At 49.9% G+C, this 12,347-nt stretch overlaps 1 protein-coding gene across 2 annotated transcripts in view; it reads right to left on the reverse strand.

Annotated features, from left to right (window-relative positions):
- LOC123350251 (deleted in malignant brain tumors 1 protein-like) overlaps positions 1 to 12,347 on the reverse strand; it is a 30,734-nt gene that overhangs the window by 4,674 nt on the left and 13,713 nt on the right. For both annotated transcript variants that reach the window (XM_044988741.1, XR_006573735.1), the window contains exons 3-6: positions 10,873 to 11,202; positions 5,980 to 6,309; positions 4,623 to 4,937; positions 457 to 786 (exon numbers count right to left, since the gene is read on the reverse strand). In XM_044988741.1, the coding sequence (XP_044844676.1) occupies positions 457 to 786; positions 4,623 to 4,937; positions 5,980 to 6,309; positions 10,873 to 11,202 (1,305 nt within the window). The remainder of the gene's footprint in view (positions 1 to 456; positions 787 to 4,622; positions 4,938 to 5,979; positions 6,310 to 10,872; positions 11,203 to 12,347) is intronic.

Consider the following 12,347-nt stretch of genomic DNA (forward strand, 5'->3'; position numbering starts at 1 on the left):
CAGGGTTGTGAGTTCAATCCTTGAGGGGGCGATTTGGGGATTTAGTTAGGGATTGGTCCTGCTTTGAGCAGGGGGTTGGACTAGATATTCTATGACCTCTTCAGGCCGTCTTGCTGGGGAAAGTCATGGTACAAACAGGGGTTCTGCAGCCTGGAAATATCTAAGGTAGAGAGATGTGGCTCTCTGGCCAAGAGCCGTGATGGCTACAAAGCTGGACGCCTGAGAGCAGATGCTGTTGCTAGACTAAGGAGAGGGAATACAGGTGTAACTGCCCTGACCTGTGACAAGACTGCATCATCCCTCCCTGCAGCACGGTGCACATATTGCTATGTAGAAGCAGCAAAGAATCCTGTGGCACCTTATAGACTAACAGACGTTTTGCAGCATGAGCTTCGTGGGTGAATACCCACTTCTTCGGATGCAAGCTATGTAGAAGGTGATATGGAAGAGGGTTACCTGAGCACACAACACCAGCATCTTCTCCATGGTGACAGTTATTGTCTCCCCAAGGCTGAGCCCTGCATCTGAAGAGGGTAACTTCTGTCCCTGTGCAGCTGACCTCATCCAGCCATATGGGATCAGATCCTTGCTCAAATAGAGCTCCGCCTGGGGCTGATAATGCCGTCCCACAGCCCAGCTGCCTGCACACAACTCCAGCGTCCTGCAAGTCCCAGCTGTCATCACACACGGTTCCCCACTGCTGGTTGTGAAGCACCTCAACTCTCCCAGCGCAGTGATTGGGGCCATTCACCAATCGGAGCTGAGCCCTGTCAGGAATGACTGGACCTGCAAACGCCCCAAGGAAAGAAACATTCAGTAAGATTCTTCTAAATCTGATCACTAATAATTCGGGCTACATTTTAGTCATGGGTATTTTTAGTAAAAGTCATGGACAGGTCACCGGCAGTAAACAAAAATTCATGGCCTGTGACATGTCCAAGACTTGTACCATACACCCCTGACTAAATCTTGGGTGGGGGAGATGGCCCAGGGGTTGCTGCAGGTGCTGTGGGAGGGGTTGGCAGGGCTGGCAGGCTCCCTATCTGGCTACAAATGACTCCTCAGAAGTGGCGACATCCCTCAGCTCCTAGGAAGAGGCACAGCCAGGGAATCTCTGCGCACTACCTCCACCTCCACCAGTGGTTCCGCAGCTCCCATTGGCTGCAGGGGCAGTGCCTGCGGGCGGAGGCCATGCGCAGAACCGCCTGTCCGTGCCTCCGCCTAGGAGCTAAGGGACATGTCACTCAGCCCCCTGAGATAAGCACCGCCCAGAGTCCTCACCCATTCCCACACCTCAACCCCTATACTCCTCTCACACCCTGTTGCTGCTGGAAGAAGGGGGCGCAGTGGCCAAGACTGCCCAGCAGCGGCCAGTATGGCTGGCCCAGGGGATGCCTGAGCTGCTCAAGTGGCCCCTGGGCCAGCCGCACTGGCCACTGCAGAACTCACAGAGGTCTCGGAAAGTCACGGAATCCATGACTTCCATGACCTCTGTGACAATTTCGCAGCCTTACAAATAATGCAGGAAATGTAGCATTTGATGGGGTGTACAAATCCCACACTGGGCAACAAGTGGTTAAGGGATTATTTTGGGCTCAGCCGGCCCCACCCCGCCACACCAGCAGCAAATGCTCCATCTGCTGGAGGAATTAAAAGACAGGGAAATAGCTCATCTGGGTGGCAGACCTGTAGCCCACAGTTCCAGCAGAGCAGAGCAGAACAGAGGGAAGCCGAAGACTCTGACTTAGCTGCCCAAAGGGCCTCCCCTGAGGGAAGGGAGGATCTACCCCAGAGATAACCAGAAAGGGAAGTATCCTGTGGACCTTGGACATAGGTAACCCCCTCTTACCTCTTGTGGTTTGTGTTTCCCCATCAGGAATCATGGGTTTAAAAGCTCAATGCTTGTTCAAGTGTCCCCAAATGTCTAGTCCCTTGAGCACCTGAAGGGCCAGCCTGACTTCACATCCACCTAATGGGATCTGTGGCCACACAGAGCCCCATTGTGCTGTAGTTGGTTAGAAGGATCTGGGATGACTCAGAGGAGAAAATACATGTCACAGAACCCCTACTAGGCATTCTGTCTCCCCCACAGATTGTCCTCTGCCACCACACTGGAGTCACTAATGACAGAAAGGGAAAAGCAGAACCCACTCAGTCACCCACCCCACGTCCTGCAGCACCACTCCCCCAGTCACTCACTGACATACCAGGGTCAGTATTGTCTTAGAAGGGACAGCATCACCCGCTGGACAACTCACTGCAGTATTTGCAGCACAGAAAGATGTTGAGATTTCAATGGAGCAAAAAGGAAGACAGCCCCCTTCTGTTTCACCCACATCCTTCCTGCCAGCACATGTCTCCTTGTCACAATTTTGGCCCTGGGCTGAGCACTGACTCAGAAAGGACAGAGCTTCCTGGAGAGACACCAACCTCCTCCCTGCAGCAGTGCCCACGAATGCCATGTAGGAGGGTTAAGTAGCCAATTAGTTCATTTCGTCATTCATTTATCTTTGTATTATCTAGTGTTATGGTCAACTCGTGTTATTTCAGATGCACTCACTGGGGGATAAATAGATTTAAGTTGAAGCTGTAGGTTGCAATAAGATTATAAAATTAACAAACATTTAGGAGTGATGAGTGTGTATTCGGTGTGTAAGTAAAGCATGGCAGTAATGCGAGACCTACAGGCTGAGACCTGTAAGGTTTCAGTTTAGTCACACCAGGCATCAGATTTAAGGAATCTTAACCTAAGAATAGTCCTAAGCCAGTAAAGTTTACAAGATTTCTGGAAATGTGCCAATAGGCCATTGTAGCCATGGGGTGTGGCTATGTACCCCCTGGTGTGTGGAACCAGGAAGTCCACGGCCATCCTGCCAGAAACAGAGGGGAGGGACAGAAACAGGAAGTATAAAAGATGGGCCCTGCAGCTCAGTTGGGCTGGAGTTGCCGAGGGAGACATATGCTTCTCTCTCGCTGTAGGAGTGGCATGCTGAGGAGGACCTCAGCTACCCTGAGGACTTTCCTGAGCTTCCAGAGCACCCCATCGCTGCAGACACCGAGGAACTTGTGGGACTACCTACAGTGGTGTACCCCGAGAGACACTGGATGACTCCAGGATACAGGTACACCCTGAAAGGAGGGTAGAAAGTAGCCCAGGGACAGCTGACTCATGTTCGGCTGCATCGCTGCCTGGATCCAGGTCAGCCTGTTGCGGCTGGATTGCCCAGACCCAGTGGTGGAACACTCTGCTGCTGTTAGGGCCCTGGGCTCGGACCAGATGGGGTCAGATGGGCCCGGGTCCCCCTACATCCTGCCACCCCACCCCTAGGGGCAGCCTCTCCATCATATGCCAGGAGGCCTGTGTGAGTCTAGAAACCACCGGAGCTCAGGTGCTAGACCCTTTATAGCTCTGCCATGCCAAGGGCTAAGCCCCTGGACTGCTTGGTGCCCTGCCATAGAATCATAGATTATTAGGGTTGGAAAGGACCTCATAAGGTCATCTAGAGTCCAACCCCCTGCTCAAAGCAAGACCAATCCCCAACTAAATCCCAAAATGGCCCCCTCAAGGATTGAACTAACAACTCTGGGTTTAGCAGGACAATGTTCAAACCACTGAGCTATCCCCCCAGCCTGAGGGTTGAGCCCCTGGACTGCTTGGTGCCCTGCCGTGCCTGAGGGCCGAGCCCCTAGACTATTTACCCCTCTGCCCTGCATAAGGGCCTGGGCTCCTAGACTGGTCACAGCTCTGCCTTCCCTGGAGGTCAGAACCCTCTAAACTGTTTGGTGACCACCCTGTCGGAGAACCTGGGCTCCCAGACTGATTGCTGCTTTGCTGCCCGAGGCCTGGGCTCCTAGACTATTGATTGCTCTGCCTTGCCTGAGGGCCAGAGCCCTAAACTGTTTGGGGCTCCACTTGCCTGGGGGCTTGAGCCCAGAGACTGATTACTACCCAGCTCAACTCAGAGGCCTAGGCATCAGAGACAGCTAATTTCCCCTTTACCAGATTGCTTTTCTAGGAACGAGACAGCCAGGGGGTGTGGCCTCCCCTCGAGTTACACAGGGAGGGATGGCCACGCACACCTACAGTCATGTTCTGGAAATATGTTGTAAGGTGTCCATCTAGATTGTATAGACCTCAAGACACCTGACTGTGGGGTGAGGGGATGTCCTGCTTTGACCTCAGGTTACCATGGACATGTGTTGTGGGTTGATGCTAATCAGAATTAGGGGAACAAAACAAGCAGCCTATGAAAAATGGGGCACCCCAACATTCATGGGGTGTGGAAATATAAATAAGGAAAGGATGGTTGATGCCCTCATGCACATACATAAGGTGTAGGTGTGGTCGTAACAGACTAAATAAGGTTCTCTGATTGGGCTCCAGTGGGAAGACCCTTGGGAAGATCAAAGGGAGGACCCCAGCAGAAACTCTTTCTAACAATAGCCAGCAAGTAAGAGATCCCTCCGACTCTATGAGATCTTTGTGTATGTGAGCATCAGTATAGCATTGGCCTGTGCATGATTCTCATGCTGTTGAACTTAAAATTGCAGCAATGGGAGCCAGATCCACCATGATTTAACACAGAACCATTCATTCAATTTAAATAAAACACTACTGTCACCTGAGCACACAACACCGGCATCTTCTCCGTGGTTACAGTTATTGTCTGCCCAGGGCCTAGCCCTGCATTCGGAGAGGGCAGCTTCTGTCCCGGTGCAGTGCAAATCATCCAGCCAGATGGGATCAGATCCTCGCCCAAACTGAGCCCCGCCTGGGGCTGATAACACCGTCCCGCAGCCCAGCTGCCTGCACACGACTCCAGCATCCTGTAAGTCCCAGTCGTGATCACACACGGTTCCCCACTGATGGTTGTGAAGCACCTCAACCCTCCCAGCGCAGCGATTGGGGCCATTCACCAGCTGGAGCTCCTGCACGTCTGTAATGAGGAAAGATACAAACACCACACTCGTTAAACACTCAGGGAGATTCCTGTGCATCTGATCACTATTGACACTGGGGAATGTAGTGCCTCCCATTGACAGATCAAGGGCCATGTACAATGTGAGATGGATAAAGATTACCTGAGCACCTGACATGGCATCTTCTCCATGGCTGCAGGGTTAGAGATTTAAGGGATACTAACAAGATTCTAAAATCACCTCAAATGATGGGGGTTAAGGATTTGACTGTTACCAAAGGGACCCTCCTCGTGAGTAGCTGCAGGCTCCATTTGACACCAAATCTCACTAGGGGGATCTATGGGCACACGGCGCCCCATTGTGCTGTAGCGATGGAGGAGGATCACTGCTGACTCAGATAAGAAAACACTTTTTGCCAGGGATTAAATTCTTATAGCGTATTTCCTGGATCCCTCCCTCCCCTAACATGTTATAAAAACTTGTGGGGGGGTTGAAAATATTTACTGGAACTCCACTCTTTTTTTCGCTGTTTTTCGCTCCAGGGTGCCCCATGAGCACAGCACCCTGGAATTTCACACAGTGGCAATATCAGAGTGGAGTGCCCCCTGATTTGCCAGCAATGCCACACCTGGCAGCACAATGTGCCTAGTACGATGCTGAGGCATTGAGGTCACCATGGACTGGAGAGGAGAGATTCCTCTAATGAGACCCCAACGCACTATCCTGCTTCCTGCATGCCAGTGCCCCCAGCACAGCCATGGGGTCCTGACCTTTGAATAGAGTCCAGTGGAAAATACCCCCTGCCAACAGACTGACACACATCCTTCCTGCCAACACAGGCCTTCTTGCAAATCTCTTGGGCACGGCGTCAGAGAGGAGCTTGCCCCTTAATGAGCCACCCGGCACCTCCCTAACGTGCATAACTTAATAGCAAAGCAATTGGCCACTGAGGTCAGCACTGACTCAGATGAATGAGAACCCCCAGAGAATCACCAACATCCCTCTCTGCAGCACTGCTCCCCGTCCTGCCAGATCCAATGCGATATTAATGAGACTTACCTGAGCACACAACACTGGCATCTTGTGTGTGGTTACAGTTATGGTCTCCCCAAGGCCTAATGTTGCATTCGGAGAGGGCTGCTTCTGTCCCTATGCAGTGAACGTCATCCAGCCAGACAGCATTAGATCCTTGTCCAAAGCGAGCCCCAACTGGGGCTGATAATGGCATCCCGCAGCCAAGCTGCCTGCACACAACTCTGGCATCATATAAGTCCCAGCTGTCATCACATATGCTTCCCCAGTGCTGGTTATAAAGCACCTCGACTCTCCCAGCGCAGCGACTGGGGCCATTCACCAGTCGGATTGGAGCCGTATCAGCATCAGCTGGTCCTGCAAACACCCCCAGGGAAGAAACACACAAAGAAATTCCTGTGCACCAGATCATGAGTTATGCTGGAGAAGGTAGCCCCACCCGCTGATCGATCTAGTGCCATGTAGGATGTGAACTGGATAAGGATGACCTGAGAGCCCAATACTGGCATCTGCTCTGTGTTAAAGGTCCAACGATTAATCACCTGAGTCTAAAACCTGTAATGGCAGGTTTAAGATCCCAGCTCTTGATTAACTGACCCAAAGTTTATAAACTCCGTGAGTGTCTCTAGGGCCAGGCTGACTCCAAATCTATCCAGTGGGATCTGTGGCCAGGCAGTTCCCTGTTGTGTTGCAGTGGGGCAGCGTGATCTGGGATGACTCAGATGGGAAAACACCTGCCACAGCTCCACACTACTCTCCCCACTCCATACACACATTGCCTTCTCCTTACATACTGGAGCATTGGAGTCACCAATGACAGAGAGGGGAGAACACCCCCACACAGTCACCCACCCTATGGTACAGCAACTCCAGCACCACACTCTGGTTTTTAAGTCATCACTGACTCAGAACGGAGAGGACTGTCTATGGATGCCCCCTTTCCCCAACAGTACAGGATACCAGCACCTCTCTGGGTGCGTAAGTCACTAAAGATTGAGAGGTGAGAACTCCATGTTCAGAGTCACCCAGACCAGTCTCTGCAGCACAAGTTCCCCAAGGGCATCATGGGCTCGTTACTGATTCTGAGAGGAGAGCACCACTACTGAACCGCTCACTGCACTGTCTGCAGCACACAATCCCCGGGGCTATGCTGCTGCATTGAGACTTCAAGTGAGCAAGAGGGAAGAGCGCCCCCTGCTGACTCACACCCATCCCTTTGGCCAGGACATGTCCCCGTATGGAGCCACCCTCACACCTCCCCTAACGTACATCACCCATCAGCAACCCAACTGGTCACTGGGGTCAGCACTTACTCAGAGGGGAGAAAGTCCCCTAGAAAGACACCTATGATAGTCCTGCAATATCCCACATATGCCTCATTGAAGTAAGTTGAATACCTTTGGGGTCCATGGAGTTAAAAAGGCAATTGCTTCTGTGTGGCCGTGAGATTGTTTGTAACTCGTCTAGGAGGAGGGGGTAAGCTAGTGTGATCCCTCTGGTTCTCAGCCATTTGGAGCTTGACCCTGGAGAGGGGACCCATTGGCTGGCTGATCACCCATTCACCATCTCTTCCAAGGGTGAGACTGGATTCTCTAGCAGACCAGAAAGGAGTCTGGGATAAATAACCTGTGCTTAAACCGACTCGGGGTCTCCTTCCTGACCCAGCAAATGGACAGGAACTCCAATGCCTAGGGAAGACTTGGAAGAAGGTGGCCTGCTGAGGCCGCATAGGTCTGAGTTCTTGTTCAGGGTACAGGTGTGATGAACTTGTAGCCACAGGAAAACCCCAGGGTGGGGGCGGAAGGACAGCTCCTGCCCGAGCCCATCTTGGGGTGATCTCTGCTTAGTTTATTAGCATGAGTGTAGGCTCTTGTATTGGTTTTAATATGTTTTCTCTCTAATTCTTTTACTTTAAGTATAAATTGTGGGCAATAATGCTGTTATTAGTCTCTGAAGAGAAGGCAAGAAGACCTCTTCAGGTGGTCTTGCTGGGGAAAGTCATGGTATAAACAGGGGCTGTGCAACCTGGAAATATCCCAGTGTGAAGGGAGAGAGACGTGGCTCTCTGCCCAAGAATGGTGACGGCTGCGAAGCCAGAAGCCTGAAAGGAGGTGTCCTTGGTGGACCCTGGAGAGGGAATACAGGTGTAACTACCCTGAACTGTGACAATACCAACATCCCTCCCTGCAGCACAGCCCCCCCTGGGCCAGGGTAGAGGCTGTTCCTTATGGGCAGTGTGTGAGTTTTGTGGGCAGCCAAGCAGCCAGCCAACAGCGCAGAGCAGCATTAGAGGAGCTGGCAAACAGAACTGACACAGTCTGAGGGGGAGTTTGTTAGGGGAGTTTGGGGAAAGGGAGTGTGGTGTTCTGGGCTTGTTTTGGTGTTTTTTTTCCTGTCAGGAGTTTAAGCGGGAAGGCTATTCCATGTACAGAGGCAACAGTGGTAGTGACCCAAGTAATGAAAGATGTGGAAGCTACAGAATATACACTACGCTAGAGAGAGTAGCTGAAAAAGTGTAATTTGTATGAAGTGACACCAGTTGGAGCTGATGGAAGAGAAGATGAGAGGTTTGGAGGTGTAGGTGGAAACAATGGTTGAGTTTCAAAGGGCAGATGATGGAGCAAAGGCAAGGGGAGGCTGAAGGGAAAAGTCAAGACTTGCATATGAAAGGTGGGCTGAAGAACTCTGAGGGGAGACTGCTGAGTGAGGAAAGTGGCCAGTGAAAGCATGGGCCTATGAGAACCAGGCAGAGGAAAAGACGGGTTAGTGAAGGAGAAATAGAGCTCAGGACCAGGTCTGTTGAGTTAGGAAATGAAGAAGAGCCATGGCAGGCAGCAACAGAAGAAGGGCAAGGAAAAGAAAAGTGTTGCTAGTCCTATAAGAAGAGGGGAAGAGTCAATGGCTATAGCCAGAGTTTGGAGCTTCAGAAGGATACAAGAGGCCTTGCAGCCAGAAAGGACTGGAGGAAGGCCGGAAAATCACACCATCACCAGGAAGAGGCAGGTCTATTTGATTGGTGACTCCCTACTAAGGAGAACAGATGGGTCTGTCACCAGAATTGATCTGGAGAACACCAGGGTGTGCTGTCTGATGGGAGCGAAGATGTGGACCAGAGGCTGAAGAGGATCCTAATGGAAGCTGGAAAGAATCCATTGATTGTCCTTCACGTGGGAACAAATGATACTGTGATTCTCACTGGAATTCATCAAGGGAAACTATGCCAGGCTGAGGGAGACCCAAGGAAATGGAGGCTCAGGAGCTCTTCAGTGGGATTCTACCTGTCCCTAGAGGAGGAGACTGAAGGCGAGACAAGATGATGATGATCAACAGATGGCTCAGGCAGTGGTGCTATAAGGAGAGTTTGGGATGTTTGACCACTGGGAGGCATTCACGGACAGAAGACTGTTCTCTCAGGATGGACTCCACCTGCGTAGGGAAGGAAACAGGCTTATGGGATGGAGGTTGGCACAACTGATTAAAAGAGCTTTAAACTAGGAACTTGGGGAAGATGCTCATGTAATCACCAAGCCTGATTCTAACACTGAGCGGGAGGAAAATCAAATAAGAGAAGATAGAACAATGGAGAAAGAAAGAACATTGTGTAGGGAATGGACATTAAGAGCATTAGATGCTGATACCCTTGATATTAACAGTCAGGTAGGCCATACTGGCAGTAGAATGACCGTACCTAAGTAGGTGAGGAACCTGGGCAATGCCAGGCAGAAAGAAGGAAGATGTCCACACACCTATGCATGGAGTCTGGGTATCAAAAGGGAGAAACTAGACCTACTGGTGCAGGAAGTGAAACCAGATATTATAAAGATAACAGAAACATGGTGGAGTAGTACAGGTATTGAAGGGTATGTGCTGTTCAGGGAAGACAGAAATCAAGGTAAAGGTGATAGAATAGCTGTATATATATTAATGATGAGGTAAACTGGAAATAAATTAGAAGTGATGGAATGGATAAGGCAGAGTTTGTTTGGGTCAAAATCACTTTGAGGGAAAATCTACTAGAGATACCCCTGGGATAGTGCTTAGGGTATGTTACAGACCCCCAGGATCCAATTTGAATACAGATAGAGACCTCTTTAATGTTTTTAGTTAAATAAATACTACTTGGAATTGAAAGATTATAGAGACTTTAGCTTCCCAGGTATAGATTGCTACTACTAATAATAACAATAATAGAATGCTACTAATAATAGTAGGGCCCAGATTTTCCTGGACATGATAGCTGACAGATATCTTCACCAAATAGCCACCAAACCAACAAGAAGTGATGCGATTTTAGACTGGGTATTGGTGAGTAGTGAGGCCCTCAGAGAAGAACCATTTGTAGGGGACAACCTTGGTTTGAATGATCATGACCTAATTCAGTTTAAACTAAAAAGAAGGGTAAACAAAAACAGATCTGCACCTGGGTGCAAAAGGCTAACTGTCATGTCAAAAGGGCTAACTTTAAAAAATTAAGGGAATTAGTTAGGGAAGTGGATTGAACTGAAAAAATTAAGGATCTGAATCCTGCATATCAAGCAAGGGGAAAAATTTTGCAGGGAATGGTTGCAGATCTAGCTGGATGAGCAAGCATTTCAAACAAGTGGTTACGAGAAAGGAGAAAGCCTAGAAGGAATAGAAGATGGGATGGATCCGTAAGGCAAGCTACCTCTCAGATGTCAGAAAATACAGGGGTAAAGTGAGAATGGACAAAAGCCAAGCAGAGTTGCATCTTGCAAAGGAAATTAAAACCAATAGTAGCAAGTTCTATAGCCCTATAAATAAAAGAAAAGAAGTGGGTCTAGTACAGGAGTGGGTTGGTCAGGTTCTATGGCCTGTAAGGTGCAGGAAGTCAGACTAGATGATCATGATAGTCCCTTCTGACCTTAAAGTCTATGAGTCTATGACATGGATGAGGGTTACCTGAGCACTTGACACCAGCATCTTCCACGTGGTTACACGTATTGTCTCCCCAAGGCCTAGCCCTGCATTCAGAGAGGGCAGCTTCTGTCCCTGTGCAGTTAGTCTCATCCAGCCAGATATTGTCAGATCCTTGCCCAAACCAGGCCTCCCCTGGGGCTGATAATGCCGTCCCACAGCCCAGCTGCCTGCACACGACAGTGGCATCATGTAAGTCCCAGCTGTCGTCACACACGGTTCCCCACTGCTGGTTATGAAGCACCTCGACTCTCCCGGTGCATCGATTTGGGCCGTTCACCAATCGGAGTGGAGCTGGATCTGGAATGGCTGAACCTGCAAACAAACCAAAGGGAGAAACACTCAGAGAGATTTCTGAGCATCTGATTACTAGCGATGCTGGGGAATGTATAGCCTCCCACAGCCCTTGGCAAGCTGTTCCAACGGTTAATAATCCTCATCGTTACAAATTTGCACTTTATTTGTAATCTAAATTTGTCTCTCTTCAACTTCCAGCCATTGGATCTTATTAATCAATTGCCTGTAAGATTGAAGAGCCCTTTATTATCACATTTCTGTTCCCCATGATGGTAATTATAGACTGATCAAATGTCCCCATCATTATCTCTTTGTTAAACTAATCAGACTGAGCTCCTTTGTTTTATCACTACAAGGCAGGTTTTCTAATCCTTTGATCATTCTCATGGCTCTTCTCTGAACCTTCTTAAATTTATCAGCATTGTTCTTGAATTGTGGGCACCAGAACTGGACACAGGATTCCATCAACGGTCACACCAGTGCCAACTACAGAGGTAAAATAACCTCTCTATGATTACTGGAGTTTCCCCATGTGTGCATCCCAGGATTGAATTAGCCCTTTCGGTCACAGTGTCAGACTGGGAGTTCCTGTTCAGCTGATTATCCACCCCCCACCCTCAGAAATCTAGACAGATAACATGGGTGAGGTAATGTCTTTTATTGGCCCAGCTTCAGCTGGTGAGAGAGACAAGCTTTGGTGCTCACACAGAGCTCTTCTTCAGATCGGGGCTCGGTATGGTTGGAAAGCTTGTCTCTCTCACCAAGAGAAGTTGGTCCAATAAATTACATTTTCTCACCCACCTTGTCTCTCTCGTATCCTGGGACCGACATGGCTGCAACTACACCACATAGGAAAATGGCATATGTCTAAGCAGAGCACATCAAAGCTATTCCCCTAACTAACCAAACCTCTCATCTCCTCAAAATAAGACACCAAGTGAGTCTGACTAGAACTGACTGGTCACAGAGCGCCCACAGTGCTGTAGTGGGGTGGGGGAATCAGAGTGAGCGGAGGTGGGAGAGGGGCTCTCACAGTGAGGTATGCACCTCAGCCTGCAGCACGGTGCCCTGGCACCACGCGGAGGCTTTGGGATCAGCACTGACTCAGAGAGGGCAGCCCCCTCCTGTGGTCCCCAAACTGCTCCCTGCAGCAAGGCCCTTAG

This window comes from Mauremys mutica, chromosome 15 (assembly GCF_020497125.1).
Source record: "Mauremys mutica isolate MM-2020 ecotype Southern chromosome 15, ASM2049712v1, whole genome shotgun sequence".
NCBI classification, from domain to species: Eukaryota; Metazoa; Chordata; order Testudines; family Geoemydidae; genus Mauremys; species Mauremys mutica.